The sequence below is a fragment of the Xiphophorus maculatus genome, chromosome 16 (assembly GCF_002775205.1).
Source record: "Xiphophorus maculatus strain JP 163 A chromosome 16, X_maculatus-5.0-male, whole genome shotgun sequence".
Classification (NCBI taxonomy): Eukaryota; Metazoa; Chordata; class Actinopteri; order Cyprinodontiformes; family Poeciliidae; genus Xiphophorus; species Xiphophorus maculatus.
Genome location: NC_036458.1, coordinates 24,861,600 through 24,884,533, shown reverse-complemented (window position 1 = coordinate 24,884,533; position 22,934 = coordinate 24,861,600). Strand labels below are relative to the sequence as shown.

Sequence of the window (22,934 nt, the reverse complement as noted above, 5' to 3'; positions counted from 1 at the left end):
TGCAGTGTGTGCGCTTGCGTGTGTGTGTGTGTGTGTGTGTGTGTGTGTGTGTGTGTGTGTGTGTGTGTCTGTGAGTGTGTGACAGTGAAAAAGAGAGAAAGAAAGGGGGATAGAGAGAGAACAAGCCTCTATTAGCCGCAGCTGTTCTTGCTCTAGTTCAGACTTGGAGTCCGGAGATCTCTGCTGTGGTCTGCTGTGGACTCTGGGAAGAGCATTGGGAAGGAGAGTCAGGACGCACAGTGAGTGGAATAACGCCTCCCGGTAAGTGGGAGCTTAGTAGAGAGAGGGGTGTGTTTGGTAAAGTGGGAGATGGGGCTGTGTAATTAACGTGTCACTCACTGTGAGCAGTACTCCTGTTTGGAGCGGCCACCAGCTCCGGTGGACTTCAGGTACATGTGACACCTGCTGATGAGGCTGCGAAGGTCCTGAGGTACCAGATGGAGAAAAACTGAAATGGTTGGAGCGCTGCTATCTGTAGACACGCGTCCCTTTAACTTGTAATCTATAAATCTGGCCTGTAGATGCAAGCACCTGGTTGAGGTTTTAGACATGTTTTTTTTCCTTTATTCAATTTGTAATTAAATATTCGGAGATCTACTTCAAAGAATTCGTTTAAAGGAAATAAAGTTAATTAGAACAAAAGTGTAAGAAGATGATCGCATTTTTGGTGGCACAAAACAAACCGAAAATCTGATCCCAGCTTCTTCTCGGCCAACCTGATCAATAGTTTTAATGCACAATCATCTTGTGCGCTAAGCTGTTTAAGATAAGAATTGAGAATTGTAAAAAATATTCACATCTCTGCATTCATAAAGATCGCACTATTTAGTGACCTGCGTCAATGGGAAGAAGCGATTTCACACCCAGCCAGTCTGGGTGTGAAACGTAAAAAATGAGAACTTGACGCAAACATTTCAAGGTTCTCCATCTGAAACCTGCTGGGATATGTTTCATTCTGAACGCATAAACACATTCTAACCCACAGTAACACAAACCTAAACACACATTCGCAAATACAACTCTAGACCTGAGATTATTTTTGTCTCTATTACAAAAAAACAAAAAGTAAAAATAAAAAAAATAACGATGCTAAATTCTTCTTGACTTGTACAGCCGGGAATCCAACCGCATTTAATGTCAAACTTAAAGGAACAGTGCCAACTTAAAGAACCGCAGTAAATATGGACTGAGTTAATTTCATGTATTTACCAGCAAAATATGTTTCCATGACATCAATAGCAGATATCAAAACTTCACAAACATTGATAAAATGTTTACTCATATTTAAACACGTTTGCGAATGAAACGGGTCCTGCCTTGGTGAACAACCTCCAGAATTTCAGCAAAGCTCCTGTTTTAGCAGCAGTTAAACTATTTAAATGAATTGTTGATCATTAATTAAAGACGATTACACATAATATAACCGTGTGTGTGTGTGTGTGTGTGTGTGTGTGTGTGTGTGTTACTGTCGCTTAAAATAACACACACTCTATATACACGCCATATATATATATATATATATATATATATATATATATATATATATATATATATATATATATTACAGATTTATATAAAATTACAGATTTTTCTCTGTTGTTACTTTTTGCTCATTACTCTGCTTCCGTTGATCTTTGAATATAAAACAAAAGGTTCTTTGTTTACAATGACAAAATTAAGTTGCAGATTCTCGACATACAGTTTTTGCAATACAACTGCAATTATTAGCAACTATAATTATTGGGAAGTGTTGTCAGTGTTAATATAAACTAATGGATTATCAAATAAATTCATGAAACAATATTCAGTTTTGCATGTATGCAATCTAAAAGGGGATTTTTCATTTCTATGTGAAAATGTTTGAGGCTCGGTGAAATGGCCCATAAGTACGGAACGCGTTTTGGGACTGGCCCGGGTCCTTGAGGAAGTTTCAGTGCAGTAAACAGGAAGCCAAAAAAAACTCCCTATTCCATTTTTCATCAGCTTCCTCCCTTTAATGATGATACAGGACCGTGGTCCGCGGCCTCCGGCCCCTGCCGCTCTACTCCCACACAGCTCTCCTCACACTTTCAGCTCTTTCAGCTCTTTCAGCTCCCCGCGGCGCTCAGGCTGGTAGAAACATACATGTCTCTCCATTCTGGGAGATTTAGGAAAACTTGAAATGAACAAGAATGAACTGAGCTCCTTTTTTTTTTGCTCTGTGTGTGATCAGTTTGTCATTTATGTACATAGGGCAGCTCCACTCAAAAGAGCTGTTTTTAGCTGTTGTGCATTATGTACATTATGTGTATGGGCTTGCTGCTTGTTTGAAGCTGTCAGACGGGCCTATTTTGTGATGGTGATGAAGAGTGGAGTTAGGAACTAATGAAACTGACCTTTCATTGCCAGGCTTTGCAGAAGGCGTGTGTTTGATGTGTTAGGGAGAGTTGTGGGCTTCCTGTGGGATGCATCTTGTTGTGTTTAACTGCTTTCGGGCTTCAGAGGAAGTGAAACAGGTAAATGACCAGGGTTTGTATTTCGTTTTGTGTTTTACAAAAAGTGTACTCTGTTCAAGAAATCTTTTAAATGTCTGAAGTATTTTCGTTCATTTTGGATACAGAGGTCTGTTCACTGCAGACAAAGGAAGCTCAACGATTAGAGATTTGTTAGCCGTCCTCCTTTTACCTCACCCTCCTATTCTCCTTCTTTGCTGCTGTTTGTCTCCTGGGCCAGAATCTCTTGTCAGTGTTTCAGTCCTGCGTTTCATCTGGCATTTGACAATATTCTGTTGATTCCAAAACGTCACAGTTCGCGTGCTCAGAGACCCATACGTCAGGCGTGATGGCCTTTGGACACTGATAGGGGTGAAAAGTTCGGTCAGGACTCATGAATAATGAACGAGACGGAGTCACCGCGAGGTCAGCAGACGGGCTCGAGCCGAGCAAGACAACGAAGACTCCTGCGCAGGCGCAAAGTCGAGAGAAAGCTTCTACTAACATGGGGGAAAGGTATTAACAGTTGGCTGCTTTCAGAAGTGCCCTCTCTTTCCAAATCAGATGTCAGGAGGGTGTGAGACAAACAGCAAACTTCCTCTTGTCTGGCTGAGTAAACATTGTCAACAACAACTCAATCAGGTCTGACAATAAATAAAAAGGCTTTTGATCTATTTATGTGACCATTAAATGAGACATATTTTAAGTCGATGCATTTAATTTTTGCATAAGCTTCAGAAAAAAACATGTTCTCGTGTTCTCAGAGGATGGGTTAATGCTTCACACAGTTGTCGACTTTATAGTGTTAACAGGAAACTTTTTATCAGAGAGAGAAGCAGCTTGTCTTGACAACGATCTGTAGTGCCTTGTCTCCTATATGATTATATATATAAAAACTGCTTACAAGATGCAGCTCTTCCTCACCACCACCAGAGCTCGCTTCAGACCACGAGGACAACTGGAAACAGCCCAACCTGCTTGGGATGCTACCCCGCCCCCACCCCTCCAGTCCCTCCGCCACCCCCATCAAACCCTTAAGCCGCCAGCTGGCAATAACTTTAAGCCCTGTGCGGTCTTTCTGCACCTTTTGTTATTTTTTAGTACTGCTTACCGATTAATTGCAAAGTCCGACGGTAGTGTTTCTCTAATGCCACCAATTAGAAGGGAAAAAGTCGCATAAGCTCGTGAATAGTGTGTTTCATGTTGATCAATCTTAGTTTGCTGAGAATTTTTAAAAGTAGATGTTTAGAAAAGCATGTGAATGTCTGTCCTTTACTATCATCGTTTCCTCTCTACTCCCGTCTTCCTGCCCCTGGTGAAGAAAAAGGGGGAGCTGTTATCAGCAGGGCTACATGACTCGCTGCTGGGGCTACCAGCAAAAAGTTCAGAGTTGAAGGGTCAAAAGTTCGCCCTCATGCGGTAGTTCCACCCTCACCACTCTAACTCGCTCCACTCTCCACCACTCGCACTATGTCAAAGGCAAAAACAGGAGGAGGGGAAGTCAGGGGAGCGGAGGTAGTGAGAGGTTACGTTACTCATGACAGAAATAATAGAGGGAGGCGAAGTAGAGGTGAAGGTCTGACCTTTCATTCCTTCCCAACCTAGTGACAAAAGCAGAACGGCTCCTCTTGATGCAGTTTGAGACAGGAGAGACAGAGAGAGAGAGGCTGGCGGAGGGAGGGAGTTCAGTGACATGCAGGCAGGTACAGGTGTTAGGCTGCATGTCATGTTCACACTGGCCAACATTTGTTTTAGAACCACTCAAACTAGAATGGGGTGATTCTTAATTTTGAAGAAATGGTCCTTAGAAACATGTATAGATATACTGGTATTTTTATTTATTATGCATGATAAAGCCCCTGCTCTGACACATATTTGTATTCTAAAGAATCCCAGCATTTTTCCCTTTTCTCCACCCCAAAGTTACTCACCTTGTATCACCTGAAGAACATCTTCAGGCATAGAGGACTAATGTCTGAGCAAGAGCTTGAGAAACTCATCAAGGTGTTTATCTTTAGTTGCATTTATTACTGCAGTAGTGTCTTCACAGGTCTGACTAACAAATCAATCCTCTGTCTGCAGCTGGTCCAGAACGCTGCTGCTGGAGTTCTGACTAAAACCAGGAAGATAGAGAACATCAGTCCTTCACTGAGAGAACAGACTTTAAGATACTGTTAGGTTAAAAATCACTGAACACTTTAGCACCACAATATATTCAAATTCTGCTGCTGGTGCATCAACCTTCCAGACCGCTCAGGTCTTCTGGTTCTGGTTCTGCTTTGCATCCAGAACCAGAACCAAGCATGGAGAAGCAGCATTCAGCTTCTATGCACCACAAATCTGGAACAAACTTCCAGAAAACTGTAAAACAGCTGAAACACTGAGTTCCTTTAAATCTAAAATAAAAATCCAGAGTTGCCTTTGATTAGCAGTAAGTTGAACATTGATCAACATATTTGATGTATTTGCTTGATGATTTTGATGATGACATTGGACAAAATATAATATTTATTCTTTGTTTCATACATAATTGATGACTCAATGATATTGTTATATGGAAAAAAGACTTTGGACTACCTTGTTGCTGAAAGTAGCTAAGGAAATAAGCTTGACTTGACTTTATTGCGTACAAATATAATAATAAGGCTCTTTTAAAAAGGGACAGCTCAAACATAAATGTCATCATAAAATGTGTTTTGACTGATTATAGCATAAGCTTATTCCATATGCAGCTAGTTAAGAACTGGTTACAAAATAGATATTTAATACAATAAAACAGGACAAAATTGATCACCACAGGTAACTTTCATTTTATACCACATGCAAACAGACATACAAAAATACACCCCCACACACACATTTAATCACTGACGCACGTATGCACACACTCTTTTGCTCTCTCTCACTCATACATTTAGTTATTTCATATTTGAGCAGTTATTATATATATACATAAATGTATATATATTTTTTTGTATTGCATTTTTTAAATGATCAGAGAGTTACAGGTTCTCACATCATCAGAAACAAGTTCCACTACTTAACAGCCTTTACAGAATAAAGAGATTGCCTGGTAACATTAGGCAAACTGGTATGGTGCAATCTCTTGCCAACAAAGCAGCTATTTCACTGGTGCACTGCAGTGGAATAGCACTACAGTGAATATGCACGGCCAGTTTCATATTTGTTGCCCTCATTATTTTTATTATTTTATTATTATTATTTTATTGAGAAGTCCAGCCAAAGTCCAAATTTCAATCTGATCATCCTGGAACTAAATGTTACAATTTAGAACTGAATTCCAAGACTGTAGTTCAGGTCTTCACAGATACTCTTGACCCCTGACCACGTGACTGCTTGGATGAAATCGGAACAGTGTTGCTGCATGTTGCACTTTAACCAGTCACTGCAAAAGATGAATCTGAAATTCAGACAAAACGTGCATAAAGCCCATTGGTCACGAATAAGATTATTTAATTACTGTAATGTGAAAACTGTTGCAATCAATGCATTTCCATTGACTGTTTAAAATGGTATGAATAATTTTTAAAGGCAATGTTTTGTTAAAATATTTGTGAAATGTGTGAAGTTGGAATATTACAAATTATATCCCTTTTACATCATTTTTGTTAAAAAATGGAAGCTGGGCCGAGTAGTCCTGTTAGTAAAAAGACAGCACTGGGTGTTTCATTAGTTTGTTTTTGGCTAAAATAATGGTGAAATGTGACATTTAGAGCAATACTGATATAATTACGTGAATAAAGTGTGGACACATGGTTCCAGTTACTCCGACAATAATTCTTCCATTAAAGACAATCTAGCAAATCCTGGCTCTGTGCATTGTCGGCATGCAGCTCACTACTGATGATAAAATGAATACAAAGTCGTACAACAGACTGATTTGTAACAGCCTTCTCCCGAGTCTTTCGATTGGTTCACGTATTACCGCTCATGGGTGAGTGATTTATATTTATACGACAAAAGTAAAAAGGACAAATGATTGTGGAAGAAAAGAATAAAACCTGTGAAAAAAAGAAAAGACCTTCACTTCCATGGGTCATTTTTCTTGGAGTAATGACTCCAACTCAATTAGGTATGACAGAGAAAGCGGGAGAGGGAAGGTCTGGAAGCAAATGACAGAAAGACAGGATGAGGGACAGAAGGGAGTGCAGAGAGGTGGACGTGTCAAAGAAAGGGTGTGGAAAAGAGAGGAGGTGAGTGAGGCACAAGGAAAGGGGAGAGGTTGGCTCTGCTCGGGGTGAACGGGAGGTCATCTCGTCTCACCAACATTAAAATGTGGATCAGGGACGCGGGGCGTCACGCCTCGCGCGTTAAACAAAGAGTGTGCCAAACTGGCAGATTAATTTGAAAACTTGAGTCCGCACACTTAAAGCCTTAAAGAGACCACAGTCTTCACAGCAGCCCCGCTCTGCTCTGTCTACCTCTGTCCCAAAGCCTCCACTTTCCACCAGGCGCTGATCTCTGCGGATCCTCCCGCACCGACGGCGTGGGACGGTAGCGAATGTGTCCGGCTGTGCGGGTTCCTTCCTCCCCCTGGGAGATTTTCGTTAAATCAGTTAAATCTAAGAATCGCTCTTAGAGGACCGTGTGAAGCATGCTGCCGAAGAGTCATATTTTCGTTTTCCAAGAGGACTGAAGCGTGCGTGAAGGAGCTAATCTTCTGAAACGGCAGCCTCCTAATTATTACCTATCACTGATTTAGAAGCTGGTCTAAGACAAAACACACCGAAGAACCCAATGCTGGAAGATCAGAGCGGGGAAGCGCGGATTTAAGTCGAGACAACTGAAGGAAAACGCGTCTTGTTACGCAGAAATACATGACGGCGTCCAGGATTGTGTTGGTAGCATAAATTGAAACAAAAAAGAACCTGCATGACAGAGCAGAACCAGGATCAGAAACATGGATCAATTCGGTGGCAGCGACGGAGGAAAGCAGGTGAGCCTCCCCGGAGTGAGAGAGTGAGTGAGTAGTCTGGAAGGAGCAAAAATACGTTGCATGAAAGAAGGAGCTGCTTCGTTTACATTTCGGTTTGTGTGTGTGTGTGTGTGTGTGTGTGTGTGTGGGCGTGCGCGCGCGTATGCGCGTGCGCACGCGTGTGTGCAGCAGGTGCGTTGCTCATGCTGAGAGGAAGAGGAAGATCACGTGCAGACCCACCTCCCTTCCTCCTCGGTCTGTCTGTTTTCAGTCCAGTTCCCTTTTTATTGATTCATCTTTTCATTGATCAGAGTCTCTGTCTTATCGGCTGAGGAGGATTTGCTTTCTGTTTTCCAGAACCATTTCCGTTTTAGTGCCATGTCTGCGTTAATTATTTACTTCAGCTCAGCCAGGAGGAGACTGTGCTGTAGATAGATAGATAGATAGATAGATAGATAGATAGATAGATAGATAGATAGATAGATAGATAGATAGATAGATAGATAGATAGATAGATAGATAGATAGATAGATAGATAGATAGATGATTTTTAACAAGGTTTTGTTCATTTTTCTCAGTTCGCTGAAAATGTTTGAGAGTGCATTCTTGTAAAATAGCTTACATTTTTTTTTCATATATCCATCAGTGGTTGTTAACATGACTTGTAATTTAGTGACAGCTTGTCTTGTGAAAACGACATTTCGATCATTGAATCGCGGGTTGTTCTTTCTTTCTCCTGTTGGAGCAGTGGTGATGGTGGGAGTGCTGCTGGTTTCAGCTCCACAGCTTTTAGCTTCGGACTCTTCTTTTTTTTCCCCTGTTCCTTATTTTACATAACAATAACCACCGAGCTGAGCAGGGTTTATTTTTCAAACTGCACAATGAGAGAGAGTAACATTTCTCCACTTCTTCATTGTTTCTGCAGCTTTTTCACATTCGTAATATTTCAAAACATTGACAAGACCGCGGGCTGCAGATAATGGCTCCTTTAACCCTTCAATATGCTCCGATTCATTTCCTCGTTGCGGCCCTCAACAATGTCTTAAAAATTCCTTCGTTCATATAGATATTTACGTTTTTCAAACAAACACATTATTAAATGGGTTCTCCTTTGCTTTGCTATTATTTTCAGTTTTTTATCTTGTTTTTTCTTTTTTCTTATTAAAAGACATATGCATAGGCCTCTGGCCATTTTGAAAATGTTGCCTTTTGCTTTGTCCCGAAAAAATATCGACGTTCTTCTTGAATTACACAATTTAACTAGAGTATAGATTATTTTATCTTATGGACAGAGTACTGGCTATGAAAATAAATGCCCCCGTGCACAATGACAAATCACTATTACCGTTCATATATATATATATATATATATATATATATATATATATATATATATATATATATATATATATATATATATAAGGAAATTAATTTATATTGTTATATAAATTAAGAAATATAAGTGTATTAATTTAACTAGGTATTTTTGAATTTATATGAATACTTTGTTTGCCTGAGGTTCTTTCTAAACGTTGTCCTGTTTGACTGCATATTTGCTGGGTACTTTGACCTCTACAAATTGCGGGGCAAACAATGGATCTGCCATTGGACTGAAAGGTTTCTGCTGACAAACTTGACAGAGAGAAAAAGGAGTCCTGTGGTTAGATTCAACATAACTTGATCGATACCTGGAATGACCCTCGACTGAGGGTCAAGGTGAAAGAAATATGAGAGAATAGAATAGAATAGAATAGAATAGAATAGAATAGAATAGAATAGAATAGAATAGAATAGAATAGAATAGAATAGAATAGAATAGAATAGAATAGAATAGAAAGCAGTAGATTTTACTCCTTCCCATTTCAACAATCCACATGTTGTTTGCTCTGGTGATCGCACGCAGCTTGGAGCAACTGTTCGTGTCACCAAATCGATGTACAGAGTAGAAAAACACAAGATATTAATTATATGGAAAGCACAGGACGAAACGACTAATGTATGAAATTCACCACGTTCCTCTTATATAAATAAATAACACTTGGAGCAAAAGAAAGAAAGAACAAACTAACCAATTATGCATGACATGCCTTTTTAAAGAACGAATCCTAAAATCGCTTTTTAATTCAGTTACATCAGAGTTCGCAAGACAGACAACTATGCATTTACTGCGCCGGAGCGGTATTTATCCATTTACTCTCTGCTCCATCCATTCTCCAGGCCGATCTTTCAGGACAATTTTGATATTACAGTTTCTCTTCGTGCCAAGTGATTTGTCTTTTCTTTCAAGAAAATGCGTTCATTCTTTAAGAGCGGCCGCTATGGCAGGAGCCAAGTTATTCTTTTCTGACTCAGCAATTTTTGATTCGTTACATATGTAACCTTAACCAAATTACTGCATAATATGATTAGGAATAGCCTGAATAAATGTACATTATATTTGTATCACATTACATTTTTAATGGAAAGACTACATCCTACGTATTAGTAAGGAAGTTATAGATTTTCAAAAGGAAAAAAAACAAAAAACTAAACCAGACTGATAAAGGCCTAAATTTCCTTCCAGACTCAAATTATTAATAATATTATTTTTAAAATAGCAACGTCTCGTAGCATATATGAAATACGTATTTAATAAGCCTGTCGTGTCATCTGCTAAAAATATTTTACATTAGTACATGGAATTTAAACAATGAAACATTTCGTCATGCTTCTCAAAATTCATTCGTTTGAACAATTAATAACATCCTATATATTATTAAATAAATCATAGATAATTCCAGTTAAATAACCAGTAAAAAAAATCCAATAATACCTTCTTCCCACCAAATTAAATGTATTCATATCAGTTATATTTATAGCGTTGGAAAATATGTAGAATTTTTTACAAAGTAGTTCTGAAGCATTCTGTGCAGCCTGCTGTCCTCTTCTCACCAGAGCAAAAAAAAAAAAAAAAAAAAAAGGAACATGTTCAAATAGCTGCTCGCTCTTATTGTACGGCCTCAAGCTGCAGGAAGTTAGAACAGCATTAAAATTCCACCAGAGCTGTCCCGTGCTCTGGTGTCAATGACAGACGTAGAGAAGAGAAATCAGAAATTATAAAAACAATACAAGCTGCACCTTTACAGAGTCGATGTCTTCTATATCTACCCTGTAGATCCGGATTTGTGTCCAAATGTCTAACAGCATCACAAATTCGCTTCTAGGGGAGTATATAGTGGATTTACACACGACGGATTCACCATTGCTACCTGGACGACCTGCAAGCTGCTGCTTCCTGTTCGAATATGCTTGCAAAATCAAAGTGAAACTCTAAAAATCATTAGGCCTCTTTCCATTGTTAGCTTTGACAACAGAGTAAGAACATTTTTGGGCTAAATATACTTTGCTTTTGACGGAGAATTTGGAATAATTTGGAATTTTAGATAACTAAAATATACAGCAGCTGATTTGGTTCTGTTTACTTAATGTTTAAAAGTATGACGAAGGGATAATTTGCTATTCTGTCATTTATTTATTTATTTATTTATTTATTTATTTATTTATTTTAGGCACCAGCAACCCTCCCGACCCCATTAGGGACTAGGGTGAACAGAAAATGGATGGATATTTATTTATTTATTATTATTTATATTTTAGAAGCAAATGATTTTATATGGGCTAAAGGTGTATATGTGTGTCCACTCAGCGTCCTCACTTTTAATCGGCAGTATGTTGTGTACACATATTTTACTTTAATAAATAGCCATTGTGATTAAACATGAGCTATGCTTCATTTCTATTTATTGTGTGTGTTTGGTGGGGTGTTGTACTTGGCTGATATGGGAGGCTGTTGACACCGGAGGGGAGAAAACTAAACCTTGACGGTCTCTGGATTGTATAAAGCTCAGAAAAACACGTGGAGGTTTGGAGTCATTGGAGCTAATTCCAATATTTTTCATGCAAGGTATATATATATAAAACTGACTGAATCAGTAAGTGAGGTTTGGCTGATTGTTGGCTGGGTGCCTGGTGGAACCGCGTTTTAAAAGAATGACACCGATGCTGAACTCTCGTTCCTCATGCAAAGGTTTTCTGGTGATTTAGGAGGCCGCTGAACCTGAATTACTTGATGAATTTTCTATCGATCCTAAACACGCCAGATTAATCTCTGACGCTGCTACTGGGTGGCGGTGCAGGAGCCGGCCAGGCCACTCTCCCACTCCCCGGTATTAGCGGAGTATGAGAAGAAGAAGGGGGAAGAAAGTTGGCAAACAGCCTCTGCACACACCCTGTATGTACACAGAGGGAGGTGCAGGCGCCATTAACTCCCCAGAGTCATTTCTTCCGCTACTTGTTTTATTGTATTTTATTTTCTGCTTGAATTGGTTAGTTAGGCACTTAAAAGAAGAAAAAGCGACTGAAGATCACTGTGAGGAATAAGATGTCGCTCTTTTTTAATCGTTGTAAGAACATCGGCGTTTTTTGTTTGTTTGTTTGTTTGTTTTTGTTTGGGCTTTTGGTCTGAGATTCTTCCTCTTTCACAAGCTCCGGGTCTGGTAATATGAGCAGACCGGTTCGCGGAGCCAGCAGGGGAAATGATTGAGGCTTAAAGGGAGAGCGTCTAATCAAAAACTGAGGTCATATGATCTTGCGCGTGCGAGAGCGGAGTGTATGTTTAATTCCATTTCCTTATCCGGGGGTCCGTCCAAGATGCGTGCAATTGGCTGCTTTCCGTCACGTGGAATCCCAACTTTGTTCACTTGACAGAAAAGAAGGAGGGTTTAAGTGAACAGGAATAACCGAAGACTAAAGGGATGACATATAAATTTTAGTTATATTTCATTTCAAGCCGGTGCAATTTCAGAAAAAGACTGAAATTAATGGCCATGAGCTCCTATTTGATCAACTCCAACTATGTGGATCCGAAGTTCCCACCCTGCGAGGAATACTCACAAAGCGACTATTTGCCCAGTCACTCCCCGGACTATTACGGCTCCCAGAGGCAGGACCCTGCCGCTTTCCGGCCAGACTCTGTCTACCACAATGAGCACAACCCGGCTCATCACCAACACCGACTCGAGCCGCCGTACACGCCGTGCCAGCGTGCACCACAACCCGCTTCAGAAGTGACGTCCCCCCAGGGTCCCACTGTTCTCCCCACCGGGCTGCACACCACCCCTGTGTCGGAGCAGAGCCACCGCTGTGACTCGGTAACACCGAGCCCGCCTCCACCTCCACCCTGCGGTCAAACGCCTCGCAGCCAAAGCGCTTCTTCCCCCGCCAGCAGCCGGAAGGACCCGGTGGTGTATCCGTGGATGAAGAAGGTGCATGTAAACATCGGTAAGAGCTGCACGGGAACTTTATCCCCTCTCTCTTCCACTGTCTGCAGCGGAGATCTGGCTATGCGTAAAGCTTGGTGTCCACGGTCGGAGCCCATGTTCCGTTAGCAACAGAAGAGAGGGCTCGCTGCAGGGTTGAGATTTACGGTCCTCTGTTTGCAGGGTCAATATAATTACACCCGCCATAAATTTTTATTACACCTCTCAGCTGTGGTGTCTTGTGAAGTCTGATCTCAGGCTGCTCTGCCTTATGACAACCCAGAGCGAGCCCATAAGTTAGCTTTTATGCGCTGGTAATTCGACTTTAAGTGGTGCGGCTTTATAAACGGTGGACTCCAACCTTCCGTTCCTCTCGTTGTTCCAAGGAAAGGAAAGTTTTATGACAGATGAAATATTCATGTTTATAGAGTCGGTCGTAAAACACTAATGTGAAAGCGAATAGCTCCAGTCTGGTGTGGATTCTCTCTGCAGGCTGCAGCCTATTGCGTTGCAAGCGAAGCCTTCATCATCCGTATCATCAGCTTTGCAAAGTCACAAGAATGAGTTCATTCCTTATATTTGCGAAGAACGAACGAGACCTTTGATTCGTTTTTTTATTTTTTGTTGTCCTACAAAAAATCGATTCCGTTTTTACAGTCAGAACGACAGAAATCCACCGCGTCACATTGCATACAGATGTCTGTAATTTTTCAGATTTGTCGAATCATTACTTAGTCAGTGATTCTGTGTCATCATGCCTGCTGCTCCACCACTCCTCTCCCCGCCTCCACCAAAACCACCGCCTTTGTTTTTCACTAGCTAGAAAACAAAGAGAACAGCATCCACACTTCCTGTTTGTGCCACTTGCCCACGAAATCACCTAAAATAATGTGTATTAGCTCCGGGTGACTGATTTATGTTGCAGACAAAGTTATTTTATTTTTAAACAAGTCGACACAAAATACCATTCAAACGTCCATTGCGTCTGCGCGCAAGACAGGCGCTCACACAACGCCATCTGGATGTGGAGTGTCACTGCCTCGGGCCCGGCGCGTCTCCTGGCAACATCTGCATGTCCCTCAACATGTGGGCAACCAGATCACGCGAAACAACCCAAACCACAAAAAAAAAAAAATCCTTTCTTCAAGCATTACATGAACTTGTCACTGTTGTTTTATTTCTGTCTCTTAGACCACTTCATTTATTTTTAACAGCAATACTCCAGTTAAATATTGCTGCAAATGTCTTGTTCGTTTCTCAACAATTTACGTGTGCCTGATTTGTTTACTACCTTCTAACTTTATTTATTTCTTTATTTCTTTATTTATTTATTTATTTATTTATTTATTTATTTATTTATTTATTTATTTATTTTTGGCTTTTTAATGCCTCGTCCCTTTGTTCTTCCACAGTAAATTCCAGCTACTCTGGTGGAGAACCTAAACGCTCTCGGACGGCCTATACGCGCCAACAGGTTCTGGAGCTAGAGAAGGAGTTCCACTACAACCGCTATCTGACACGCAGGCGTAGAGTGGAGATTGCGCACACTTTGTGTCTGTCAGAGCGGCAGATAAAGATCTGGTTCCAGAACCGGAGGATGAAATGGAAGAAGGACCACAAGCTGCCCAACACGAAAGTCCGCTCCGGGACTAACAGCATCACAAGCTCTCAGACTGTGTCCGCGTCTCAGAACCGCTCTTCCGGGCCTCTATAGCACGGCTCTTTGAGCTGTGGCCGTCCGTATTCTCCCGTTTTCACACTGGAGGCTGAAGATGTGGTGAAACAAACTCTCCGGAATGTGCACTTTGGACCAGAGTAAAAACTTAACGTTTGAAATGAGGACCAACTCCACTCGTGGCAGACCACAGGGCCCGGACTGCTCCGTAACAAACCTGTGACTTTGTGTGTGGGGGTTTTGTGGGAGGTCTGGTTGTAAAATCTGACTTCAAGAATCCAAAAGGGAGGCATGTGTTAGAATTAAAAACACAGAGCTACACAGTTCGTCGAATAGATTTCCGTGAATCCTAACATCTTCTCTGTACTTTTTCTCCTCTTTAAATACTTCTGCCGTCTAGACAGAGCCACCCACCTACCATATTTTGCTTAGAGCGGTGTGTGTGTGTGTGTGCTTTTAACACGCTTTCTTTTAGCTTTTTTTCTTTTGAGAACATCCTAGCTTCTATGTTTAATCACACCAAACCTGAGAGCCATTCTTCATGTTTTCTGTGTGGGGTACAAAGCGAATGGGTGAACCGCGCGGCTCTGCCCAGAACCCCGCCCTCTCAGACCACTACCCCCTCACACACTTGTAAAAAATGGAACTGTCGTTTCTGCCATAGCCCCCCCCTCCCCCCCTCCCCCCCACACACACACACACACACAAATATGCATAAAAAGCAGTAGAAAGCATCATGTAGCCACGCTCGTACCAGCAGCACTCAAACAGAACCTGGACCCGCCGGTCTGATTGTTAGTTGCTATAGTTTGAACTCGGCTTTCCTTTTGTTCTTGAGGGCAGAATATAGCTTTTGAACATGTTATTAGAGCTATTTTTGAAGTCAGTATTGATTGTAAAGCTGTTCTCTGCGTTGACATTGCTGCGAGTGATGCGGAAGGTTTAAGTGGCTCATGTTCGTATGTTACTAAGGCTGCAGAGATACAGAATTATTTTCTAGCGCTTATGAAACATGGATGCGGTCAAACGTTTCCCACTGGACATTAATGATCACACCAAAATCGTACAAATAGTACAAAACACAGCACTAAATAATGTATCACTTATTACCTCACGTGTAAATATATATGAATATAAATATGTTTTATGACATCGTGTTGTCGCTTGCTCGTTGATGAAGTGACAGGTTTTCAAGCTTTTACTGACATGAAGAGGTATATTTTTTCTTCCAACAAAAGCTCTATTCTTTTGTTCTATGTTGGAATGAAACTGTTTGCAAATGATGGAGGTTTTAGGATACAAGGCGATAATTGGCCAAGAAAAAGTGATTTCTCTTTCTTTTTGTTCGTCATTTCGTGTTTTTCTGTACATTGAATCATATTCCTTTTTCTAAAGTGTCTGATTGTGTTTTTTTTATTTATCCGTTCTGAATTTGCAACATGTTTTTAATGCTATTGTTTTCGTTATAATCCAAGTGCCACAGCCGCAATGATAGTATTTGTTGAACCTGTGTTGCCTCCCGGAAATCTATATGTTCCTTTCTCACTTTCCTTAGTGTCAAGTTTTTTTGTAAATAGCCCAAAAATATAAATAAATGACTGAACGTGTAATATTTCTAGTGTTTTTCTATTTTTTATTTTTAATTAAATATTGTTTCCACCTGTTTTTACAAAACAATATGAACAACTAATGTATTTTAAAGGTTCTCTCCTCATTGTCAAATAGGATTTAAAATATTCTTTCTCTAACTGATCTAACTCTTTTGGAAAATTATAATTTATTTTTGTTATTTTTTCATTTTCCTTTGTGGTGTCTGTGGATTTGTCCCTCCATCAGGATTTACAGCTGGAAGAAGAACTTGACACACAATAAATAATAACATATTATCTCGGTGTTGGTTTTGCCTACAAAGCCACGGCAAGCTGTCTTCAGAAATCACGAGGCTGCGATGATTAATCTGTCCCGGCCAGGAGTGATCCTGGTACATTACGTCCTGTAATCTCGTTTTAAATCACAAGCCGTCCTTCCGTTTCTCTCCTTAATTTAACGGCAGCTCAGATGCGCTGCTTGCATCGGTCCTTTAAAGGTTGTGCAGCTCCCTCCCCCACTCACCCCATCTCCCAAAGACCCCCAGCTTTAAAGATAAAAAATCTGATACTTTAACCCTAAAACAAGTTTAAATTTCATACATTTTTCTCACCAATCTATATTTTGACCAGCATTATGTGCACATGTGTTTTCCTTCTTTCTTTCCTTCTTTCTTTTAGATATTACGGAAAGGGAGTGGGCCGGCGCAATAGCTCAAGCCTTGACAACCAAATAGATAATCAACAAGACGAATGGCTTCTTTTGGGAGGTGCGGCTCTCGTATTAATTTTCATTTTCTTTTCTTTGAGCAGGTATCGAAAAATAGGGAACAAGAAGAGGGGAACGAGAAAATAGCATTCCTCTCGATGAACTTTAAACTAAAAACTGTGCCCCACAAATTGGTCCATTCGTGCACAAAGAAGACTCCAAGATACTCTGTTGGCTGATTTATCCCTGAACAACTTGCCATATAAATCCCTCCTGCAAATCTGTCCGGTTGTTGTATATATATACAATATATATATATATATGTGTGTGTGTGTGTGTTATATACAAATATAACAGATACATTATATATCAAATAATAATACTAATAATAATAATAATAATAATAATTATTATTATTAATTATTATTATTATTAAACCATTATGAGGGACTTTGCCGTTTGCTATCTCTCTGAATGGATGCTCACACACACCATCTGTAAGATCGTCTCTCGCCATTATGTACTGGCCAAGGCAGAAGGGACAGCTCCGCAAGAAAAATGCAAGAATTATTCAAGAACAAATCATTAATCATTTGCTCTCCTTTAAACGCTTCTTCTTCTTCTTCTATTGTCATTCAGCAGTTCCACACAAGACCCCTTACTCCAGAAGTGAGGGAGGGCAAAGAGCACATAGACACAGGAAAAAAAAGGAGACGTCTTGCAAGACACATGGAGGATTGACACCCCCACCCTCTTCACAGCTCCTTCCCCTGCACACACACACGCGTGCGCGCACACACACACACACACACACACACACACACACGCACACAAACACCTCCTCTTGCCAATCATCAGCAAACTATTTTTACTTCCCACAAATGGCCTGTCTTCCTATAAAATGATATAAACTGTTTTGTTCCTTAGTGCTAAGAACTGAAGCCCCGAAAGGAAACAGTCAGGAGTCCTCACAGCGCGCGGAAGATGGCCTTGAGTTTACTGGAAGTTGCGACAAAGGTAAGAGACATGGGGGGAGTTCATAGAGGCTTTTCTGTCTCTGGGCATCCCGCTTTTCCGAGTCTGAGGGGTTTTCCAGTTTCACTTGTCCTGTGAGCGTTTGGTGAAATCTGAATGCCTCTCTGCCCTGGAGGGCCTTTGATTTGTAGCGCAATGTTTATGTATATATGAGTCGGGGGTAGATGGGTTGGTGGTTTTGTGTGTGCCAATGAGAGCTGACGGTATCTGTAGTGCGTTATGTAGTTTTACCCATGAGCCTGTTGATGTGTTTCGTCTTTCTGGTTTGTTTGTACCACATACGGCGTGAAGCTCTGTCATTTGTTTCTTCGCATTTGTTCACATGAATACTCCATTGTTAGGAATTGTTCATATTCATTTGAACCAAGAGCTGTGATTTTGTTCGTGTAGGTTGTTGAATGCGGAAACAAGTCACTTAAAACTGCTGCCAGAATCAGTCACAGAGACAGTCTGAGCCTTGTGTGGCTGTTTGGGTTTGTCTTGAACCCACATGACCCTGATGCTGAACATCTTAATTCATAGTTGTGCATTTTTAGTTTGTGTTTTCCCCTAAAAGGTGCAAACGGGTCCCTGATTTACTGAGAATATATATAAAAATGTTCAGTTGGATAAAGGCTAAAATGGGAAGTGCAACAATTAAAGTAATGCAGCGGCTCTGTTAATATAAACTCGTAGCTGCACGTTAAAACCAATTTAGCTGGAAAACAAAGGATCTATAAGCCCTCCCAAATGATTTGACTGCTGTGAGCTTTCAGACTTTCTGTTTATCAGCACACTCACTGCTGCCTGACCTCTTCACAAATCAATCTTAGTGGAAAAAACAAAGCAAAACGGTTCTCTGCGGAGCTCGCAGGCTGTGCTACACAAAGAAAAGAGAAACAAACTGTAGAAATATCAGTGGTGAACGCAAAACAGAAGAAGATCGTGAAAACGTGAGGTATGGGAAGAAAAACATTAATGATCGTGCAGTGACAGTAACAGCGGCCGGAAAAGGTTCAACCAGGGGACACGTTTTCCTGACCGATGAGGTCTACGAGCTCTGAAGCCAGTGGCTGACCCGCGGTTACCCCCCTGTCCCATTCCTACCTTACCTCCCCCGCACGCACAGCCTACCTACCCCCACCTCTCCTGGTCCCCCTTGACCTCACCAGACTGTTGGACCATCCGCAACCTCGGACATTCCCAGACCTCTGGAGCCCTAAGGCCAGTTTGTCATAACAGGCAAAGTTCAGAGCACTGGAACCCAGGCTGACCGTGGCATCTTTCCGCCCACACACAAGAAGACAGACAGACAGACATAATATATTCACATGGATGAGACACTGTAAATGCATGCTATAAGTTTCAGATGATCACTTAGATGACTGAGGATAACAGATTCGCAGGAGGAACAGTCTTCCTGACCCTCTAATCCGCCTTGTTACACTCTAAAGGACGATAGTTTAATGGAGAGTCATTTATTCCACTCTGTTAAAGTCTCTTATAAAATATGGTCTTATAAGAGAGGTTTAAAAAGTTTTATTTATGCTGTACTTTGTTTTACAGAACTACACCAGTCCCCAGCCAGTTAACAACTAAGTCAAGGCACCAGACCAGCAGCAGATTTACTTTAAATAACATTGATTTATTAGCATAGGTTACGTTACCCTGAGATGGACTGTCCAGATCTGTCCAGACTGAGTCCGCCTCTCATCCTTTGGCCGCTGGAGACATGGGCACCAGCTCATAGCGAACTCATAAGGATAGCGGATGGATGGATGGATGGATGGATGGATGGATGGATGGATCCATCCGTATTTTGATTTAGGTGAATTTACCTAAATCAAAATAATAGAGAAACATTGCATGTTTGGATCCATGCAATGGAGTCAACCAGCTCCAAAAACTTCAAGAGAAATCTCAGTTAACTGTTACGTGAAGGAACGAGGCAGAACGTCAGCTGTCAGGTGATGGGAGTGCGCGTTCTGCCTGATCTGGTCCAAATGACGAGACTGATGTTTCAACAGCAGCTTTTCGAAATAAGCTGCAGACCGCAGGAACTCACAGGACGCACACCAATTGTCCTAAGAGTAATGAGAACACAGCTACAGGGAATACATGGGGGTCTAGGTAGGCATTATGAATTCAAGACTGGGACGAACACTGATCTTTGGCCCAGAGAGTCTCGTAGTGGTTTGCTAATTATCAGACAAATCGCCCGCACTTTTTTTTTTTTCACTTTGGCTCGTTGCATCCGTGGTGTCAGAGAAATTTATTATTCTGGAGAGAGCAGAGAGCTGTGGAGGTCACAGTACAGGCATGCGAGCTGCAGGAGGAGGTCTACACTGGAGATATATGGCAACAACAGTGTAGTGTGTGTGTGTGTGTGTGTGTGTGTGTGTGTGTGTGTGTGTGCGTGCGTGCGTGCGTGTGTGTGTGTGTGTGTGTACCATTCATTAAGTATTTAAAAGCCAGAGCCAGATAATGGCTGCCAAGTGCAGCATGCGCGCGCACAGTTTCTTTGAAGTGAACGCGCTGTTGAGCTTTCTCTAGTTGTCAATATTTCTAAGTGATTAAGGAGTTTAAAAGGTCAGCTGATATAACTAAGTAATTCCTCACCAGATCCCCGTAAATAACTGAAGACTTTCTAACTTTCTAACTTTCCTGTGTTTCAGCACGAAGCACCTTTTAATCCTGCTGACCTGCTCTTACCTTCCAGAACCTGCGCCGTGTATTTATTTCAGGTGTGTTCATTGCACTACAGCGCGATTTCTAGATCAGAGTCATGAATGCGGTATTTTAGAGAATTATGGGGCAAAATCAGGAACCTGCCACCCAAAACACCTGAGAAATAAACCCTAATTAAATCACAGCAGCTCATTTCACTTAGGTCTGATTTTCAGGTATTTTTTGTGATTTTGTCTTGGCCCGTTAGCGGGTTAGTATTTACATTTCACCGCATTACTTTCTCGTAATAATATTCTTCACTCAATCCACGAGAATACTCGTACTGATGATGGACGTGGAATTGTAATTTGACGACGGGCTCTACAGTTTCCTACTGATACCGGCTGGAAGTGAGTTCAGTTGTTCTCTGTTGTTCTGAGGCCTTTCTGACTAATAGTGGAGCATTAGGCCTCTACAAGTCCTGCTGTTACAGGATAAACCGTCTCTTCACTCAGGTTTTGCAGCACACCATGACTTTTTAATTATAATGAATAAGTTTGAGCATGGAGACCTCATAAAGATGTACCGTATTTACAGCTGTTAAGAAATTCTTCAAAACATAAAATAAAAATATTGCAAAAGAAATTCCATTTAAGAGCTCTTTTTTAATCAGCAATGTGAAACACTGACTTAACTAAAGGCAACAAAAAAACGACCTTCATGTAATCCAGGAAATGTAAATTTGCAGTGAAATACTGAACGCTGTCTGTCAAGTTTCAAAAAGTTAAAAATCACTAAATTTTAAAATTCCTCCTCAGTTATTGACCCGCAAATCAGCATTTAGACCAGGACCATGAAACACACGGACACGGAAGAAGCGGTTAAACTGCCGACCTGATGAGATTCAACCGCTTCTCCCGTTTTTCCTCCTCAAGATAAATTTAAAAAGAATCTATGTTACATAGCAATTTATATCGGTAATAAACCCCGAAAGAAAGAAAGAAGAAGAAAGAAAGAAAGAAGAAAGAAAAGAAAAAGAAAGAAAGAAAGAAAGAAAAGAAAGAAGAAAGAAGAAGAAGAAAGAAAAAGAAGAAAGAAAAGAAAGAAAGAAAGAAAGAAAGAAAGAAAGAAAGAAGAAAAGAAAAGAAAGAAAGAAGAGAAAAGAGAAAGAAAGAAAGAAAGAAGAAAGAAAAGAAAGAAGAAAGAAAGAAAGAAAAGAAAGAGAAAGAAAGAAAGAGAAAAGAAAGAAGAGAAAAAGAAAGCAAAAGAAAAGAAAAAAGAGAAAAAAAAAAAGAAAAGAAAGAGAAGAAAGAAAGAAAAGAAAGAAAAGAAAAGAAAAGAAAGAAATAAGAAGAGAAGAAAAAAAAAGGAAAGAAAAAAAAGAAAAAGAAAGAAAGAAAGAAAAAAAAAAAGAAAGAAAAAAAAAAAAAAAAAAAAAAAAAAAGAAAGAAAGAAGAAAGAAAGAAAGAAAGAGAAAAGAAAAAAAAGAAAGACGAAAAAAAGAAAAAAAAAAAAAAAAAAGAAAGAGAAGAAAGAAAGAAAAAAAAAGAAAAGAAAAGAAGAAGAAAAGAGAAAAAAAAAAAAAGAAGAGAAAAAAAAAAAGAAGAGAAAGAGAGAAAGAAAAGAAAGAAAGAAAAGAGAGAGAAAGAGAAGAAGAGAAAAAGAAAAGAAAAGAAGAAAGAAAGAAAGAAAGAAAGAAAGAAAGAAAGAAAGAAAGAAAGAAAGAAAGAGAAAGAAAGAAAGAAAGGAGGAAAGAAAGAAAGTATAATCGTTAGGAAATGTCAGTCGTACGCAATGTATAAAATCTAATAATGATAGATAGATAGATAGATAGATAGATAGATAGATAGATAGATAGATAGATAGATAGATAGATAGATAGATAGATAGATAGATAGATAGATAGATAGATAGATAGATAGATAGATAGATAGATAGATGGATAGATAGTTTACCAATGTGATTGTGATCATTTATGTCCACCATTAAAATGACATCACAGCGGCTCTTTATATAAAATATATTATAATTCTAAAAATCATATGAGCCTGTTAGTCTAGAATCACTCTTTCTGTTTTCATTCTTTTTTCATTTTCCACAACTTTCTTTAAAATATTTAGACCAGACAGAAGACCAAATCTAAAATAATATATGTTGTTTCTTCATCAGTATTAGCCTTCATTGTTCATGCGGCTCATATTTGCTAACTTAGGATGACCGAAGCAGCATCGCATGACGCTGTTAGATTTTCACTTCTTATAATTTTCCGTTGCTTTGACCTTGAACGGTTTGTTCCTCTACAACCAGCATCGGCTCACATGTTGAACCTCTCAGTGCCGACATTTTTTCTTTGCGCTCTATTGTTCCGCTCCCGGTGGCTTCAGCGCCAGAAGGAATCTAAGGTTCTATTGTTGGCGCCCCGCACGGCCTCTGGGTCCCCCTGCCTCCTCGGTGTCCCTCTCTCTGTGTTAATCTGACAATATGTCTTTGTTTCACTTTCTCCTCGGCTGAACTGCTGCGTTTTAAAGCTCTAGCTGCCCGCTACCTGCCCGACCAAATGTCTTCTGTTCTCGCCCAAA

The 22,934-nt window shown here is 40.3% G+C and overlaps 2 protein-coding genes across 7 annotated transcripts in view; both read left to right on the top strand.

Moving 5' to 3' along the window:
- LOC102235520 (homeobox protein Hox-B3a) overlaps positions 1-22,934 on the top strand; it is a 70,019-nt gene that overhangs the window by 19,838 nt on the left and 27,247 nt on the right. The window contains exons 1-3 of one of the 6 annotated variants that reach the window (XM_023348842.1): positions 88-261; positions 16,647-16,735; positions 17,314-17,691. The gene's annotated coding sequence lies outside the window, so the exon portion shown is untranslated. Of the gene's footprint in view, positions 1-87; positions 262-7,352; positions 7,429-16,646; positions 16,736-17,313; positions 17,692-20,378; positions 20,433-22,934 lie in introns of those variants that run through there. The other 5 variants (XM_023348843.1, XM_023348844.1, XM_023348845.1 and 2 more) reach the window with 5 other exon arrangements.
- Positions 10,369-15,989, top strand: LOC102229536 (homeobox protein Hox-B4a-like). The gene is made up of 2 exons (XM_023348854.1): positions 10,369-12,726; positions 14,117-15,989. The coding sequence occupies exons 1-2, from the start codon at positions 12,267-12,269 to the stop codon at positions 14,416-14,418; spliced, it is 762 nt and encodes a 253-aa protein (XP_023204622.1). The 5' UTR covers positions 10,369-12,266; the 3' UTR covers positions 14,419-15,989.

Coding starts and splice junctions, on each gene's coding strand:
- LOC102229536 (XM_023348854.1), top strand. CDS start 12,267: ATGGCCATGAGCTCCTATTTGATCAACTCCAACTATGTGGATCCGAAG. Junction 12,727..14,116: donor GAAGGTGCATGTAAACATCG/GTAAGAGCTGCA, acceptor GTTCTTCCACAG/TAAATTCCAGCTACTCTGGT.